General features: G+C 44.1%; 1 protein-coding gene across 3 annotated transcripts in view; it reads right to left on the bottom strand.

Moving 5' to 3' along the window:
* CCDC85A (coiled-coil domain containing 85A) overlaps positions 1 to 19,120 on the bottom strand; it is a 146,179-nt gene that overhangs the window by 3,251 nt on the left and 123,808 nt on the right. Inside the window, exon 4 of one of the 3 annotated variants that reach the window (XM_033145120.1) lies at positions 8,601 to 8,711. The exons of the other annotated variants lie outside the window; for them this stretch is intronic. Coding sequence (XP_033001011.1) covers positions 8,601 to 8,711 — 111 coding nt within the window. The remainder of the gene's footprint in view (positions 1 to 8,600; positions 8,712 to 19,120) is intronic. 3 annotated transcript variants of the gene reach the window in all.

The following is a 19,120-nucleotide window of genomic DNA, read 5'->3' as shown; positions in this document are numbered from 1 at the left end:
GGAACTTCTTACCCAGACCAATCACTAAATGTACCACACTTACACGAATCTAACGCACACCTCAATTTTCAAAACCTTGAAACCAAAAAAGTACTTGCTGGCGAATGTAAATATGCCATCAAATCTAATGCGCACCCTAATGTGATTTGGTCAAAAAAGGTGCGCATTGCATTCAAGTAAATGCGGCACAACAGCAGCTCTGGAAAATGATGCGATCCATATTCTCCACTGGTGACCGCCTATGTTTGTGTGGGTGGTGGTAGAGAGGAGTAGACAGCTACATTGCTATCTGTACTTGTACACTGATGTCTGCCCATGTTGCAATATGGACATTAAATGGCAGAGGCACATTTACTGCCACTAGTAATACCATCCATGGGGTTTTGCCCTTATTGACAGATCATAGAATCATAGAATCAGAGTTGGAAGAGACCACAAGGGCCATCCAGTCCAACCCCCTGACAAGCAGGAAACACCATCAAAGCAGATGGCTGTCAAGCCTCTGCTTAAAGACCTCCAAAGAAGGAGACTCCACCATACTCCTTGGCAGCAAATTCCACTGCCGAACAGCTCTCACTGTCAGGAAGTTCTTCCTAATGTTTAGGTGGAATCTTTTTTCTTGTAGTTTGAAGAAACTCCTCTATATGACATCCTTTTATATATTTGAACATGGCTATCATATCACCCCTTAACCTTCTCTTCTCCAGGCTAAACATACCCAGCTCCCTAAGCCGTTCCTCATAAGGCATCGTTTCCAGGCCTTGGACCATTTTGGTTGCCCTCTTCTGGACACGTTCCAGCTTGTCAGTATCCTTCTTTACCTGTGGTGCCCAGAACTGGACACAGTATTCCAGGTGAGGTCTGACCAGAGCAGAATATAGTGGTACTATTACTTCCCTTGATCTAGACGCTATACTCCTATTGATGCAGCCCAGAATTGCATTGGCTTTTTTAGCTGCTGCATCACACTGTTGACTCATGTCAAGTTTGTCGTTTACCAAGACTCCTAGATCCTTTTCACATGTACTGCTCTCAAGCCAGGTGTCACCCATCCTGTATTTGTGCCTTTCATTTTTTTTGCCCAAGTGTAGTACTTTACATTTCTCCTAGTTAAAATTCATCTTGTTTGCTTTGGCCCAGTTGTCTAATCTGTTAAGGTCATTTTGAAGTGTGATCCTGTCCTCTGGGGTATTAGCCACCCCTCCCAATTTGGTGTCATCTGCAAACTTGATCAGGATGCCTTCAATCCCATCATCCAAGTCATTGGTGAAGATGTTGAATAAGACTGGGCCCAAGACAGAACCCTGTGGCACCCCACTAGTCACTTCTCTCCAGGATGAAGAGGAGCCATTGATGAGCACCCTTTGGGTTCGGTCAGTCAGCCAGTTACAAATCCACTGAATGGTTGAAGAACGAGGTTTCCAAGCGTCCCCCTTTTCTGTGCAACAGGTATATTCACTGAGATTCTGTGCTATTTCATGTTCCATGAATATATATATTCAGAAATAAAAAGCTGTCTTTCTTGTACCCATCCATAAAAATAGCAAGCGGCAAACCTCACATTTTTGTTGCTAGGGTATCCATGCTTAGCTGAGTGTCTTTTCAAAAAGTGCTCATTATCTAAGTGCATCTCCCAACAATCCGTTTTCTGCTCAATGAGCAACAGAAAATATTTACCCAGCAGATAATGTTGATGCGGCAAGAAAGTGAGGGCTGACATTTTCAATTGCCTTTATTTCCAGGGGAAATAATGACCTCTAGCTGATATGAAGGGACACAAGGAATAAAAACTGAGTTTGCAGATTGGAGGGCAGCTGCTGCTGCTGCTATGAGGAAATTACATTGCTTTCTACCAACTTCCCCAGGACCTGTGTGCATGGCAACAATTGTACTTAAATCCTAAAACTGCTTCCATGGTCAGATGTCCGAGAAACGGCACTTCCAAGCTGAGCGCTGCAATTAACTATCGCTGTACAACTTCAATGCGCAATACAGAGACACCAGTATTTTCTGCCAAAAAATACATTAGCCTGTGGAAGACAGGCCTCCTTTCATGTGCTCTTTTCCCACCCCAATTCCACAACGCAAAATGAGTCCCGAAATGTTTTGATCCAAGGAGCTCTGCATTGGGGGAGATTACTGACAGGGGTAGGGGGCAGGGGCGCTAACTATAGGGGGCGGAAGCGGCTTTCAGACCCCTCGATATTTCTAGGCAGGGGAACTTAACCTAGGGTTAAGATTCATGAGGAATTCAAAAAAATCTTCAAAGTTTCAATAGGCAAGAAACCGGAAGCATATCTGTTGGGTCTATTAATGGACGATACACCTAAAGGCAAGAAAAATATATTCCTGTATGGAACAGCAGCGGCAAGATTATTGACTGCCAAGTATAGGAAAACTACAACAATTCCAGAATTAGCGGAGTGGAGATTCAAAGTCACTGAGTTTATGACAATGGCTAGACTTACAGCGTTGATAAGAGGAAATCCCATGCAGAAAGTAAATAAAGAATGGGAAAGTGTAGAATTATACATGGGAAAGTATAGGTAAGAGAAATAGTACTGTATATTCTGGTGTATAAGACTACTTTTTAATCCAGGAAAATCTTCTCAAAAGTCGGGGGTCGTCTTATACGCCTGGTGGAGAATCTGCGGTCAAGTATATCTCAAACTCTATATTTTAACTGGAAAAGTTGGGGGTCGTCTTATATGCCCAGTCGTCTTATACGCCGGAAAATACGGTAAATTAGTAAGCATAATGGAATTAGAGCTGCAAGATTAAGGAATAATGATAAATTAAGAGAAAGTATATTAAGAATTCAATAAATAACACAGTAGATTATTATGGGAGAATATTAAAAAGATTGCATAAGGGTGAGGGAAGTTGGGAGGAAGGGGGGGATAGAATAAGAAAAATTTTGATTATTGTATCACTTACCGTACAGTAGAGGTTTATCTTAAGATTTCTGAAATTTACTTGGATATAATCTGTACTACCTTTGATGAGTGTTTTTAATGTTTATTTTGAAATAATTTTCAATAAAGAAGAAAATAATAATAAAATAATATTTCTAGGCAGGGGACTGAGGCCGCCCCCCAATACAGAGGGGGCCACCATCCCTCATCGCCCCTGGGTGAGTGCTCGTCCTCTGGGTGGGAGGTGTGGAGGGTGATTTTCACCCTCTGTGCTCCCCGCTATGATTGCCAGAGCACCTTCCCAGAAGGGCGATCCTCGAAGGGGGCATCACGCCTGTGACATCATGCACCTGCAACAGCCCCCCTCCCCGAATGTTGGGCCCAAAGGCGCACCTGGCAGGGAGGGACCTTTCTTTCCTCTTTCTTTTTTATAATAAATTTTTATTATTTTCTTCCTTTAACATTTTCCAACAATACAAAATCCAACAATACAAACCTTGGCTCTGCCGAGCTTTTGACTTCCCTCCCTCCCTTCAACAGGCAATTTATTTCAATCTACTCATGCACTTTAGTCTTTAACTAGGCAGTGAGAGATTTCGCTTTCTTGGGCTCCATGATCACTGCAGATTGTGACAGCAGTCACGAAATTAAAAGACGCCTGCTTCTTGGGAGGAGAGCAATGACAAACCTAGACAGCATCTTAAAAAGCAGAGACATCACCTTGCCGACAAAGGTCCGTATAGTTAAAGCTATGGTTTTCCCAGTAGTGATGTATGGAAGTGAGAGCTGGACCATAAAAAAGACTGATCGCCAAAGAATTGATGCTTTTGAATTACTCTTGAGAGTCCCATGGACTGCAAGAAGATCAAACCTATCCATTCTGAAGGAAATCAGCCCTGAGTGCTCACTGGAAGGACAGATCCTGAAGTTGAGGCTCCAGTACTTTGGCCACCTCATGAGAAGAGAAGACTCACTGGAAAAGACCCTGATGTTGGGAAAGATGGAGGGCACAAGTAGAAGGGGATGACAGAGATGGTTGGTCAGTGTTCTCGAAGCGACTAGCATGAGTTTGGCCAAACTGCGGGAGGCAGTGGAGGATAGGGGTGCCTGCCGTGCTCTGGTCCATGGGGTCACGAACAGTAGGATTTATTTCAATCCTGCTAGCGTCTTCAAGTTTTTGCAATTATCATTTAAATGAACAATAAATTTACTCCAATCTCTATGGAATTTCGAATCATCCTGGTCTCGGATTCTGCAAGTCAGTTTGGCCATCTCCGCATATTCCATCATCTTCGTCTACCACTCCACAATAGTAGGTCACTCTTGTAACTTCCATTTTGGAGCTAACAAATTTCTCGCCGCCACTGTGGCATACATAAAAAGTCTTTGATCTACCCTTGCAATTTCATTGCCCATCAAACCTAGAAAGAAAACTTCAGGGAAAATATATACCTAAACATCTTCTTCAGTTCATTGTAGATCAAATCCCAAAATGTTTTCACTTTATTACAAGTCCACCACATATGGTAAAAGTCACTGCCTGATTCCCTACATTTCCAGCATGCTTTGTCCTTCATTCTACAGTGATACCTCTGGTTACGTACTTAATTCGTTCCGGAGGTCCATTCTTAACCTGAAACTGTTCTTAACCTGAAGCACCACTTTAACTAATGGGGCCTCCCACTGCCACTGCGCCACCAGAGCACGATTTCTGTTCTTATCCTGAAGCAAAGTTCCTAACCTGAAGCGTTATTTCTGGGTTAGCGGAGTCTGTAACCTGAAGCGTATGTAACCCGAGGTACCACTGTATACATTTTGGCTAGTTTCACAGGTGTCAAATATCATCTATACATCATATTTAAAACATTCTCTTTTAAAGCTTTATCTCCCAGGCACTCAGCCTGATCAGATTTCCCTAATCGAGGTCAACTCATGTAAATCAGGCTTTTAATGCAGCTATCTGACAGAGAGATCAAAGTAGCAGACAACAAATATTTTTGGGTACATCACTGCCCTATAATATTGGTATTTTGAAGCATTTTGGTTTTCTACATTCTTAAACTGTGGTCTTAAATTATGGACTGGATACATATCCTGGTTGACAGACAGATATATCAGAAAGTACTCGGAGGTCACACCGAACTGCGACGCTTCTGTCACAAATGTCTAAATGGAGACTAAAGTACCAGACGGTTCTTTCTCCTTCTCCTTTCCTTCTGCTCCAGGCTGCCTTCCATGCAAGGTGAATTTACAACGTTCTTAGCTGACCTCAGCAGCCCAAGGCTCGCATTCACGTAAAGTCAATAAATTCCACCATACAGGAGAATCAAAGGATAATTGGTTTCATTTGCATGTTAAAATACTTCCAAGGCATATTGTCAGCATTTTAAAAAATTCATAACATTTCTCTGAATATGATTTCGAGCTTCGAAGAGAGAATACAAAATGAGGGACATTAAAACTTGCACTGTAAATTTCTCGGGATGTAACTCTTCTCCCCTGGACAGGCACCCACTATGCTCACAGCATTCACCCATAACCAAGAATTGGGTGTGTTGGGGGCAGGGAACAAAAATGTAAATTTTCCGCATTAAAACAAAGCTTGCTTTTCCTCTGCAATCAAGAACATTAATGTGACCTTTCAGGTTAAAGCTACGCAGGCAGCCCTGATAATGAATGCATAATGGGGCCAATTCAGAAAAGTGAGCATATAACCATTGACCCAGCATGCAAGAATCTGAGCCCCATATTCTTTGGGGAGCTGGAGAGAGTCTCTGTCTGCAACTACATGCTGGGTGAACTAGGTGCTCTGTATGAGTGCCCCAACAATGCAGTATCTCAGATCGTGCTCTCTTCCTTCCTTTTAGAAGGAAAGATAATTTTCGCAAGGCTTCTCCATGGGTGTGCTTGTTTATTACTTGTTTGTTGCATTTATAATCCGCCCTTTTCTCTGAGGATGTCCAGGTGGGGTACCTGGTTCTCCACTTCCCCATTTAATCCCCACAACAACCCTATGAGGTAGGTAAGACTGGGCCAAGGTCATACCCAGTGAGCTTCATGGCCGAGTGGGAAATCGAACCCTGGTCTCCCAGGCCCATACACTTCCAAGCAATGGCGTTATCCTTGCAAATGCATGAGCTGAAGCCTACAGTGAAACGAAGACCAATCCTTCTCGGAGCTGCAGAATAGATGAAAGTGAGTCGGGTGAGATTAGGTGAAAGTGTGCAGTATGTTTGGCACAGGCAAACAACCCTGCCTGCCCTCTGTGGGGAACGGCTGCAGCTCAGAGGCAGAGCATCTGCTTTCCATGCAGAAGGTCTTGGGTTCAATCCCCGGCACAGATTGAAAACCTAGAGAGAAGCTGCCAGTCTGTGCAGGAAATATTGACCAATAAGGCGATTTCTTATGAGTTGGAGTGGGAGGGCAGGCAGCCCACAATGATCTTCCTTCTAGTCATCTAGGGTCTTCTAGCCCAACCTCATGCAATGCAGGAATCTTTTGCCCAACGTGGGGCTTGAACCTGAGATTAAGAGTCTCGTGCTCTACTGGCTGAGCCATTCTGAGCTCCAAGTCCTTCTGTCGCTTTAAGGAATCCTATCTGACTACACAAAGGGGTGCTATCCTCTTGTCTGGCAAGGGAGAAGGGAGAGATCTCAAGTTCACACCTTTTCCAGGTATTTCCCTGGCTTAAAAGGTAAAGGCACCCCTGACCATTAGGTCCAGTCGCGGATGACTCTGGGGTTGCAGCACTCATCTCGCTTTACTGGCTGAGGAAGCCGGCGTACAGCTTCTGGGTCATGTGGCCAGCATGACTAAGCCGCTTCTGGCGAACCAGAGCAGCGCACGGAAATGCCGTTTACCTTCCCGCCGGAGTGGTACCTATTTATCTACTTGCACTTCGTACTTTCGAACTCCTAGGTTGGCAGGAGCTGGGACCGAGCAACGGGAGCTCACCCCGTCACAGGGATTCGAACCGCCAAACTTCTGATCAGCAAGCCCTAGGCTCTGTGGTTTAACCCACAGCGCCACCCACTTAGCCAGGTGCTCTAAGTGCTGCTTCCTGGCTCCAGGAAGCCTCCCTGTGTAACTTGAGTCTGACAAAGGCACATGGCAGGGCAGAATGAGTGTGGGGGTGTGGGTTTTTTTTTGGAAATGGAAACAAAAAGTTTAGGAACCCATGACACGGTGCCTGTGTGCGTAATGCATGCTTTAGATATATATTTTTTCATTATTAAACTCATAAATATTTTATCAGAACATAAAATATTAACCTATTTTTTTCCTGAGTTGCATGGAAAATATTGGAGAAAGTCTTCGCTACCTGGAAATGTTCCTTGCCTTTTTCAGAGGATGCAAATGACAAAGCTGTAAAGCTGCCTCCAAGGGGACAATTTCCTGCAAAACCCCATAATGCATAATAGTAGCCAATTGCATTTTATGGTAGAGGTCGTTCCGAACTGAGAGCGGGGCAGATGTCCCTCTCACTCCCTGGGTCCCACCACTCCTCATGGACAACAACCTTTCCAAAACGGGGCACCTATTGAGATACAACTACTTGCCATAGCACAAAGAGAAAACCAAAATTGTCGTGGAATTTGGGCACTTTTCCAACCAGAAAGGGCAAAGAATAAGTTATAAGTCAATAAAATTGTGAACGGCATCAAAACATCTTTTTTTCCTCTGGTCTCATGACAGCAGATCTTGAGATCACCCAAAGACTTATATAAGATTCAATGCAGGCAAAGGGAAGTACTAATTCAAACAAAACACACAATTAACTTATGGATTCCACTGCCACAAGATATGATGATGGTTTCAAGTTTAACGGCTTTAAAAAACAAAAAGTTAGAGAAATCCATGGTGGATGGGTGTATCTGTGACTATTCACCACAACAGCTTAACAGGACTTCCATGATCAGAAACACTCATATTATTATCATCAGATGGTGGGGATAGACAGCTCAGGAAGTCTGTTATTTAATGCCCTGCCTGTGAGTGTCTCAGAGGGATCTGAATGCTCACAGTTACTACTGGAAATGGAATGTCAGACTAGATCAGTGTTTCCAAAACTTGGGTCTCCAGCTTCTTTACGGACTACAACTCCCATCATCCCTAGCTAGCAAGGGATGATGGGATGTAGACTGAAAACAACTGGAGACCCAAGCTTGGGAAACACTGGACTAGATGGACCTTTGGTCCAATCCAGCAGATAAGTTTTGTATGTTCTTATCTAGGAGGACCACACCATCCACAACACAATTGTGTGAATGGGGCCAGGAAGAAGTCCACAGAGTGCTCTGATGGAGAGTTAGGCAGGTCTCTATGCTGCTCACAGGACTTGTGAAAATGTAGCTATTTCTTATCTGCTGGTCAAAGGTGGCCCTATAGATGATGCTAGACCACAACTCCTGTCATCCCTGATCACAACATCTGGAGGGCCACACAGGTTTCTCACCCCTGCTAAAGGAGAAGTCCCACCAGCTGACAGTCCAAGTAGAGACAAGTGGTAGATGATGGGGTGAGACGGGCAGAAGAACATGTGGGGTGATGGCAGCAGCATTTGTGGTGTATCGCATCTTCCCTCTGAGAGACGCTGATGCTTTGGTGCAATGGATCACAGATGGTCACAGAACATACAGATGGGAGATTTGGCACCTACATGCCAAACACAGCAAGGCGTGTTACCTTGAGGCCATTAACCACCGCTTCAGGCTGCTGAGAAGGTGAGGAGGCCTGGTCATTGACGCTCGGAGAGCAGACGTTCCCATCTGCCCATGTTGGCATCCTAATGGGACCCTTTGTAGAAAATCAAAAACTATTTAATAGCGGAATGTGCACCATGCTCATCAAGATGAACAGTTTCCCCAACCACCTCTAGCTCCTCACTGCAAAGCCCATTGGGCATGTACATACTCCATGTTTAATTCAACCACCTTGTAATTGCACCCTTGGGATGCTAGGCTGTCCCAGGGCAACAAATTGTCTCTGTAAGATTCTCGGTCATATTGAGATGATGACAAGCAAAGGGAGCAAAAATCTCTAGTCCGAATCTAGAGATAGTTAAATGGTGTCTTAAGTCCCACTGAAATCAAACTCATTGCAATTAACAAGTCTTACTGATTTCTATTTTATTTATTAAATTTATGTACTGTTCCTCAGCATAAAATCTCAGGACGGTTCATAGAATAAAATACAAGACAAAAACACAAGTAAATAATCAAAACAAAGCAGCAAAACAACAACACCCTCCCTTCCCACAGGGATATATTAAAAGGCTGTGGAATATTAATCAGCCAAAGGCCTGGTTGAAGAGGAACATTTTTGACTGGAGCCTAAAAATATATAATGAAGGCACCAGGCAAACCTCATGTGGAGTAGGCACACAAAGAAGCTCTTCAGATGATGAACGCAGAGTCCAGGATGGTTTATATGGGGAGAGCTGGTCCTTGAGGTATTGCGGTCCTGAGCCGTTTAAAGGTATTATGGTCCAGAGCCATTGAAATTCTGATTCCAACAGGATGGAAGTGCAACTGGCTTTGCAAGATCAGAGCCCAGGGTTTTATTTTTGAGATCACAGAGACCTAATACAGGAAGTAGCATACACAGTCTTCATAAGGAGGGAGGACATTGCAATGCTAACAAAATGGCAAAAGAGCAATACTAAAGGGGTTCAAATGTAGGATGGTTTAACAGGGGCACCCCACATCCTTTGGCCATTTTACATCTGATTTGCAAACCATGCTAGAGAGGTTGGTTGAGGGCTCCCAGTCGTTTGCCACTTTCAAGTTAAATGAAATTTTGCCCATGCAGTTATTGACTGATCTGTCTTATTGCCACAGAATATTCAGAGACATTCCAACTTCTGAAGAATGAGGTTTAAGACCAAGTTAAATGTGAATTTTTACAGTTATCATTCATCAGTTGTATGCCTTGTATCTTATTTACAGCTGATGAAGACTATTACAAAACAGTAGTATCATTCCAGAGACACTGTCCTTTTGAGGCTTTTGAGACATCTTCTGCTGAAACTTTTGAAAGACTATTGAGAAACTTTTGAGACGTCTTCCTTTGAAAGACTATTGTGAGACTGTCCTTAGACATCTGTTTTGAACACACGGCTTGGCGGTCCTCGCTACCACTGTGTTATATTGTACATATGAACTTTGATTGGCTTATTCCTACAGTTTAAATGATATCATTATTGTATTATATATTCTCCACTAACTATTAGCCTATGTGTTGTGTTTGTATTGTTGTGACGGAATATTCAGAGATATTCCAACTTCTGAAGAATGGGGTTTAAGACCAAGTTAAATGTGATGGCCATCACAAAGAGGCCATCAAAGATGGTTCAGATGCCCAACATGGTGGACATAACATTGGAAAACAAATTTGTTCCCATGCAGTGGCTCCTATAAAGCTAGTATTTTCATCCCAGCACTCTGCGAACTTTGAAACAGCCATGCCAGTGTGCAAATACCAGTGTGCATAAGGGCCAGCGCTTGTTGAACATTAAGTGGTGTACTTGCATTAGAATGTGTATTAAAACGGCCTATTCAACTTAGTTCTCACTGAGTTGGTAAGTAAGGTGGTTCATAAAAAAAAAACCTTTTTAAAAAAACGCCTGCTCCAAAGGTCTTATCTTAGTACACTAGGGATTACCGTATTTTTGCTCCATAGGACGCACCAGACCATAGGGCGCACCTCATTTTTAGAGGAGGAAACAAGAAAAAAAAATATTTTTCTGGTTTTCCTCCTCTAAAAGCCCTTTTTGTTTTTTGTTTTTTTGAGGATCAGCTAAAAGTTTTGCAGCTTTTTTGCAAAGGGAAAAGCCCTGGTTGTTGTTGTTGTTGTTGTTTTTGAGGATCAGCTAAAGGTTTTGCAGCTTTTTTTGCAAAGGGGGAAAAGCAAACAGGAAAAGCCCCAATTTTATGAGGTTTAACTCACATTTCTGAAAAATCTTAAGGAAAGGGAGCCATTTCTACTGTTTCCAGACAGATAATCTAATCAGCCAGTCACATGCCCTGGGGAAACAAACAACCTCCCTCTGCAGCACATTCAACAAAGGAGGGCGGGACTGAAAGGGAGCCGGGACTCTTATCTCTCTCCCGATCTCTTGCTGATCAGCTGCTGAGCGGGGTCCTTTCAACACCCCTTTTTCTCTTTGTAAAATAAAAAGCACTATCTGCTTTTGGCCCCTGGGCAATTTGGCTCCAGGGACCACCATCTGCTCCATAAGACGCACAGGTATTTCCCCTTACTTTTTAGGAGGAAAAAGTGCGTCTTATGGAGCGAAAAATACGGTATATAGCTATATCAGTTAATATCTTGACCCTCCTCCATGAAAATAGCTGTTTACTTGGCCGTTTTCCTATGTTGTGAAGGCTGAAATTTCAATTCAGTGGAGCAGGGGCAAGACACTAACTGATATGCATGAAATTTCAGATATAGCTGTATAATCTTTAGTGTAGTAAGGTAAGACATTTGCAGCAGGCATTTTTAGAAAAAGTTTTTTTTTATGAAGCGCCTTAATGGTAAGGCTATGCTTAGTTTACTGTTTCAGACCGCAGGTGGGGGCTCACAAGGAGTGGGAGAATCTGTCTATTTCAGTTTCTCTCTACACCCCCCCCCCCGAATCCAAATCCAGAATTCAGTTCTCCACATTTCCACATGAAGTATATTTGGGGGGGGGGGCGGCGGGGGGAGGGAGCAGGGCAGAGGGAATACTTTTTTTAAAATCCTCATGAAAATTCACCAGCATTTTAGTGCGAATTTTTCCTTATATACACATTTGTATGAATTCTTTTTGCCAAATATACATGTTTTTGCAAAGGAACATACATCTGTGTTAATGGGAAAGAAGTCAAATAATATGCAATGGCTTTGGCAGAGGAATCTCTAAGGCAGGGATGGGCTGCAGTTAGATCGGGATCTTTTGGTACTGTAGATCTCTGGGTGATTTGCAGCAAAGGTTCCTGGCTCCTAACAACTAAATTAGGTTGCTGAAATGAATAACAGTAAACAGGAGTGTGAAACATTGTGGGAAAGCACTGTAGGAACTCTGTTCAATTCTGGTACTGAAAACAAACTCCTAGCCTCAGATTGTGCTCAGAGGCACTTTGTTCTTTCACGCCATTTCTTCTGCACCTGCGTCTGCTAGGTACCTCTTGGGGTGCTAGTAAAAAAGATGAAGATCTGCGAAGGCTGCCCACCCCTGCGCTAAGACTCCCCCTTTTTCTTTTCCTACACTGTTTTTCTTTTCCTTTTCTCCGTATTTGCTAATCCCACTGGCGGCGGAACATTCATCTCATTCCGGCACAATATAATATGTATTTTTTTATATACATATTTCTTTTCATGCCACAAAAGCCAGAACAAATAATACATTCCTTGTGTGAGTCATTCTACCTGAAAAGTCCCCCCCTCACATCACATTTTAAAATAGCCAAAGAATTTCAGGCCCCAGCATGCGTTTCAGACGAAAGCACTCTAGTTTGAGGCATTTCAACCTCCTCCTTCCACCAGAGGTGGGTTGCTGCTAGGAGAAAGAAAGGTAACAAAAATGGGCAACGAATGCTCAGTTTCTAAGTCAAAGCTTAATTAAGACTGCAGCCCTATGCACAATTACTTTGGGCTGGTTTGCACATGTTTTAATAAACTCATATCCCCCGAACATTTATCCAATGAAAACAGGAACGTCCTATTCCTCCATATTAGTAGCAGTACAGTCGTACCTTGGTTGTCCGACTTCCGAAAACATTCGGCAACCAAGGCACAGCTTCCGATTGGCTGCAGGAGCTTCCTGCACTCAATCGGAAACCGGGGAAGCCACAATGGACGTTCAGCTTCCAAAGACCGTTCGCAAACCAGAACACTCACTACCGGGTTTGCGGCGTTCGGGAGCCAAAACATTCAAGTCGCAAGGTGTTTGGGATCCAAGGTATGATTGTAGTAGTAGTATTTTTAAAATTTTATATCCCACTCATTTGACTGGGTTGCCCCAGTCACTCTGGGTGGCTTTCAACATACATAAAGGTAAAGGTAAAGGGACCCCTGACCATTAGGTCCAGTCGTGTCTGACTCTGGGGTTGCGGCGCTCATCTCACTTTACTGGCTGAGGGAGCCGGCGTACAGCTTCCGGGTTATGTGGCCAGCATGACTAAGCCGCTTCTGGCGAACCAGAGCAGTGCACGGAAATGCCGTTTACCTTCCCGCTGGAGCTGTACCTATTTATCTACTTGCACTTTGGCGTGCTTTCAAACTACTAGGTTGGCAGGAGCAGGGACTGAGCAACGGGAGCTCACCCCGTTGCGGGGATTCGAACCGCCGACCTTCTGATCGGCAAGCCCTAGGCTCTGTGGTTTAACCCACAGTGCCACCCGCATCCCTTTCTAACATACATAAAAACGTAATAAAACATTAAACGTAAAAAAAAATCCCTATACAGGGCTGCCTTCAGATGTCTTCTAAAGGTGGTATAGTTACTTATCTCCTTGGCTCAGGGGTTGCATAACTCCAGACGCTCCAACATTTCGCCAATGAAAACTGGGATGTCCTAAGGAAAAGCGGAACATTCCGGGATCAAATCAGAAACTGGGGTGGCTTCTGTAAATCCAGGACTGTCCCTGGAAAATGGGGACACTTGGAGGGTCTGTAAACTATTATTTGTTTGCTGTGAATGAGCAAACTGATCATGAGAGATAAGAACTTTTATCACTGTTGCTAGTCAATCCCTGCTACTTTCTTTGGTATAATCTTTGGTCCACCCCTGTGCTTGGATATCCTGATTCTGGTGAAAACAAAATCGAAAATTCTTTCTAGTAGCACCTTAGAGACCAACTGAGTTTGTTCCTGGTATGAGCTTTCGTGTGCATGCACACTTCTTCAGATACACTGAAACAGAAGTCACCAGATCCTTAAATATAGTGGGGGAGTGGGGAGGGGTATTACTCAGAAGGGTGGTGGGAATGAGTGATAGGCTGATAAGTGTGGAAAACCTGTTGACGACTCTAAACGGCTGCAGTTAGTCTTGCAGGGAAATGCAAGGGGTGAGATGGCTAAAGATGGCTTTGTTATGTATAATGAGATAAGAATCCAATGTCTTTGTTCAAACCAGGTTTCTCCATGGTTTTAAGTTTGGTGATTAGTTGCAATTCAGCCACTTCTCTTTCCAGTCTAGAAGTGGCTGAATTGCAACTAATCACCAAACTTAAAACCATGGAGAAACCTGGTTTGAACAAAGACATTGGATTCTTATCTCATTATACATAACAAAGCCATCTTTAGCCATCTCACCCCTTGCATTTCCCTGCAAGACTAACTGCAGCCGTTTAGAGTCGTCAACAGGTTTTCCACACCCATCAGCCAATCACCCATTCCCACCACCCTTCTGAGTAATACCCCTCCCCACTCCCCCACTATATTTAAGGATCTGGTGACTTCTGTTTCAGTGTATCTGAAGAAGTGTGCATGCACACGAAAGCTCATACCAGGAACAAACTCAGTTGGTCTCTAAGGTGCTACTAGAAAGAATTTTCGATTTTGTTTTGACTATGGCAGACCAACACGGCTACCCACCTGTAACTGATTCTGGTGGTGGCTGGAGATGGCTCCCCCACCCCCCTTAATAGCCCCACCTGTTTCTCAAAAAAAAAGGTCTGCAAGATTTTCTTTCAGATGTAGACCTTAAGGTCTTAGCAACTTGCTTTTATGCTTTTGTATCCTCTAGGCCGAGCTAATAATAGTGCTTATTAGAGCTACTATTTTTAGCAATATTTCCTAAAGGCAAACTTTCTGCCTTCAGGGGACAATTTCCAGACTGACTTGCCTGCTAAGCAACATGTGTGTGCCTGCCGCACAGCAGCAGGGGACTCTAGGGCATTTATTCCTGGGACAGAGATCTCCTAACAAACCTCTGGATGATTTGCAATTGATTGGCAATGTTTTCTCTCTCCTGTCCTGACCATTTAACAATATGTTGTTCCCCATTACCGGCACATATATTAGCCTGCTTCAAAAACAATACATTGAGAAAGCAGGCTTCTGTGCATGAAAGTTCTGCTAGAAACGAAGTCCTGTGATAGGCATTGGGATTTCCCCTGCAATTTCCTCTGGAGCATTAAACTTGGCAGGTGGCTTACAGCCATTTGCCGCTACACGAAATCAGAGGTTGAAGTGGGTGGGCCTGATCCCCACAGCTGACAATACCACCAGTCGGCCATCCTAGGACATGATAGCCCTTGACAGCTACTCTTGAGGATGTCAAGAGTCTGGGACACACTTTGAAAACAATTTCTCTGCTCAACTGAAAACTGATGGATTTACATGGCTTCTTAGTGCGGCCCAAAATGGCTACCGTTATGCTCTTACAGAAGACGTAACTGAGGAAGGAGGCCAAGGAATACAGAATTCCACCCCCCCACCCCCCAAAGCTGACAGCAGAGACAGGCCAAATCAATAACAATGTAAAGCAATTCTCCGTTGTATTATAAACACATCTAATTCCTGTCACCGCCAAGCGACCTGAAGCCGATTTTTTTAAGTGAAAAGGAAATTGGAAGCAGAAAATCTCCCTGAGGGAAATCCTGACAGGAAAATGTTTAACGACAACTCCGTTATAATAGCACTCTAGGAAATCAGATGCGTTTCCCTAAGGCTGACCCTGAAAAAATCTGACTTGTGTGTGTGTGTGTGTGTGTGTGTGTGTGTGTTTTATCAGGGCAGCGGGAGACCCAAAAAGTTTTGCACCAGAGGAATGTTTCCTCAGACTTTGGAAGAGGGTATCGTTCAGTGGTAGCGCACATTTCTTTCGATGAGGAAGATCTCTGGCACAGCCTCTCCTGATGAAATGATCTCAACTGGCAGCAAATGGGGAATACCCTTCCCTGACTCGAGAATGGCCACCAGTTGGATTAAAGCAAAAGATGAGTCAACGGTCTGCCTCAGTATGCCAAGTTCCATAGGCACATGCTTTCTGACAGCTCAGGCCCATTTTTAAACTGGAGGCTTTGAAAACTGCAGGCTCACAACTCCACCCATCAGAGGCAGATTCAGAGGCACGCAACCAGTTTGGTCGCACTGGGTGCACAGCCTTCAGGGCACTGCAGGAGCCACCAGAATTCAGGTAGAACAGAAACTGAGAGGCGAGGGGCACCGAGTTTGGGCATCACAGAGGGCGCCGCTGAATTTTGAGACCCCCCCAGGTGCACCAGTGCACCCTCTACCCTAAATATCTGAAGTATCTGAAGAAGTGTGCATGCACACAAAAGCTCATACCAATAACAAACACAGTTGTTCTCTAAGGTGCTACTGGAAGGAATTTTTTTATTTTGTTTCGACTATGGCAGACCAACACGGCTACCTACTTGTAACTACCCTAAATGGTTTGATTTCAGAGTGTGAGAGAGTAAAAGTCGGTGTGGTAAAGCTACAGCATTCTTTCCCAACCTGGGATCTTCCAGGTTTTCTGACTACAACTCCCATCAGCCCTAGACAGCATGGCCAATGGTCCAGGACAATGGGAAGTGTAGTCTAATAAATGTCTTGATGACACCAGATTAGGGAAGGCTAGGTTTAGAGTGTTTGACTGGGATTTGGGAATCCCAGGTTCAAATCACTATGAAGCTCCTGTGGTGATCTTGGGCCAGAGTCTCTCCCTCCCTCCCTCCCTCCCTCCCTCTCTCTCTCTCGGCTGAGCATGAGCTGCTGCAAACATGAAATGAAAGAAAGGCAGGATATGAATGTAATGAGTAAGTAAATAAGTAATTAAAGGAGAATAGCTTGCCCCCAGAAGAGCTGGACTAATGCATGTCTCAGCACAAGACGTCCCTGTGAATATGCCTAAAGACAGGGGGAGACCAGATCAGGACAGTGATTCATCTAGTAGCATGGGTGTCTCCCCCTCTTGCTGTGACACACTCCCTGTCCCCCTTGTCTCCCAGAACCAGAAGAGGCATGAAGAGGGTGGAGGAGAGGCTGTCTGCATGCAGGCACAGTCTCTGGTTGCTTGGGAAAAACCCTGGTGAGGAGGTGGGGACTTTCAGTTTCAGCAGCTTATTTTCTTGGAAGACAACCACCGGGAATGAGCTGCTCTACTCATTAGGCCTGACATTCAACCAAGTCTGTGGAGGTTGTGTTTTTGCTAATGAGTCTGTAATTACTGACCGGCACACTCCAGTGACATCTAGAGACAAAAATGGGTACCCTCCTTCCAATTCTGCTGCTCCTTTGCACTATGCTGAACGCAATATTCCAGAGTGATAAAGCATGCTTAGATGCAGCAGGCAGACTGCTCCATGGAATGATGCTATGAGCTCACTTATTTTATTTATAAAAGTATTTCTCTACCGCCCACTCACATACAACAGTAAGGCGGTGCACATTATAAAATACGGCAAAACAGCGCATGACTATCACAATAATTACTTATGTCTCACTGTTTGCGAATGACCCGATTGGATCATTTGTGCCTTATTTTCCTTTAGAAGAAGAGCTAATTGTGATTTGTTATTTAGTGGGTATGAGGGTTGACTTTGCTTGCAGCACTGCTGAATGAAAAATAAAGGGGAAAGATGCCTTCTCTCTCCCTCCCTCCTCAATTAGAATTGGCACAAGTGAAGAAAACCTATGTATTTGCCCAGTCTTGGAAGTTGTCTCCCATTTGTCATCCATCCTCTATCAGAGAAAGCCTGGCTGGCTGCCGTCTCCCCCCCCCAGCAATTTCCCAGTGACGTGCAAGAACAGCCAAGAACATGACGGGGGAAGAGAAGCAGAGCAGTACATCAGTATCTTGAGGACAGGCACTTCAGGACTCCATAGGAGTCTCCCCAACAGACATAGTTCTGTTGTATCCTGAAGCAATTGCTCATTTGGCACAGGAGGACGGCAATGGTGGGGAAAGGCTACTTCTGCTCCTAAGCGGGATCTGCAATCTCAACAACAAAAGTGGTCAGCCAAGATGGCACATTGCCTCCTGCTGGGCTGGCAGGCAGTGCAGCTCAGCCCCTCTTTTGATGCCAGAGGACGTCCTTTTCTTCCCCGCGCCACCAGCCCCTGGTAACTTAACCTTTATCTTGGCCAAAACAAACTAGATGCCTGAGATGCAGTTTCCAAAAACCTCAGCAAACAAAGGGCACAGAGGAAGAAACTGCATTAATATGACTAGAGCAAACATAAAGAGAGAGAGAGAGAGAGAGAGAGAGAGAGAGAGATCCGTAACTAGTATGGCCACAAGTACACTGTGTTGTATAACAGATTGTATAATAGATTTGCAGCTGTTTTGGGCAGAGACCAGTGTTTTTGTTGTTGCTCTGTAAAGCACCATTGATATTAAATGTGCTTTCAAAGAATCACAGAATTGCATAGTTGGAAGGGACCCCAAGGATCATCCAGCCCTGTTAAGTATAGTGATTTAAGTGACTGAAATTGGAAATGCTTGTATGCATCACTACGTGTTTAAATACGATGGGCTGGCAACTGAATTCTAGAGAGTTCTCTAGTCATTCTCATGGCATTGGATAACATTGGTCACTTGGGAGGTATCTGGTGGAGGAGAGACTCCTTTTTTGTGAAGCAAGATGACTGTGTTTTAGACTCCACTGTGAACACTGCTAAGTTGAATAGAGCGTTGGAGTGCTTCTTCTCTGCTTGAAAGAAAGAGAGCAAAGCTGCAGGAGAAGGGGAAAGTGGAAATCCCTTATAGGAGCTGCAAGGCATGGCCTAACTGAGATACAGAAGGCTTGAGTGCTGAGCTCTGGAAAGAGAGGAAAATACAGTAGTTTTGAAGCTGAAAGAAGAGACTGTAAGCCCATGCTTGGAGAAGCATATGACTGTAAATATCATGTTTTAATCCATCTATAAATTTCTGCAAGTAAAGTTTTTGAATGTTAAAGTCTGGACATTGGTTTAATTTCCAAAGAAGGGTGTCAGTCATATATATGATTTGAGTGTCTCAGCTGCAATTTCGCTACTCTTACTTCAATAAGCACAAACACTCGAAATGCAGGAATCACAGCTAAAGACTCCCTGACAGCTGGCCATCTAATCTCTGCTTAAAAACATACAGTGAATGAGAGCCCACCACTTTCTAACATAGTTTTATTTACTTGTTTACGATTAGGCAACACTGAAGAGCAGAGCGGGTGGTGCTGTGGGTTAAACCACAGAGCCTAGGGCTTGCCGATCAGAAGGTCGGCGGTTCGAATCCC

The sequence above is a fragment of the Lacerta agilis genome, chromosome 3, assembly GCF_009819535.1.
Source record: "Lacerta agilis isolate rLacAgi1 chromosome 3, rLacAgi1.pri, whole genome shotgun sequence".
NCBI classification, from domain to species: domain Eukaryota; kingdom Metazoa; phylum Chordata; class Lepidosauria; order Squamata; family Lacertidae; genus Lacerta; species Lacerta agilis.
Note: the sequence above shows the minus strand (reverse complement) of the source record. Positions and strands in the feature narration are given on the sequence as shown.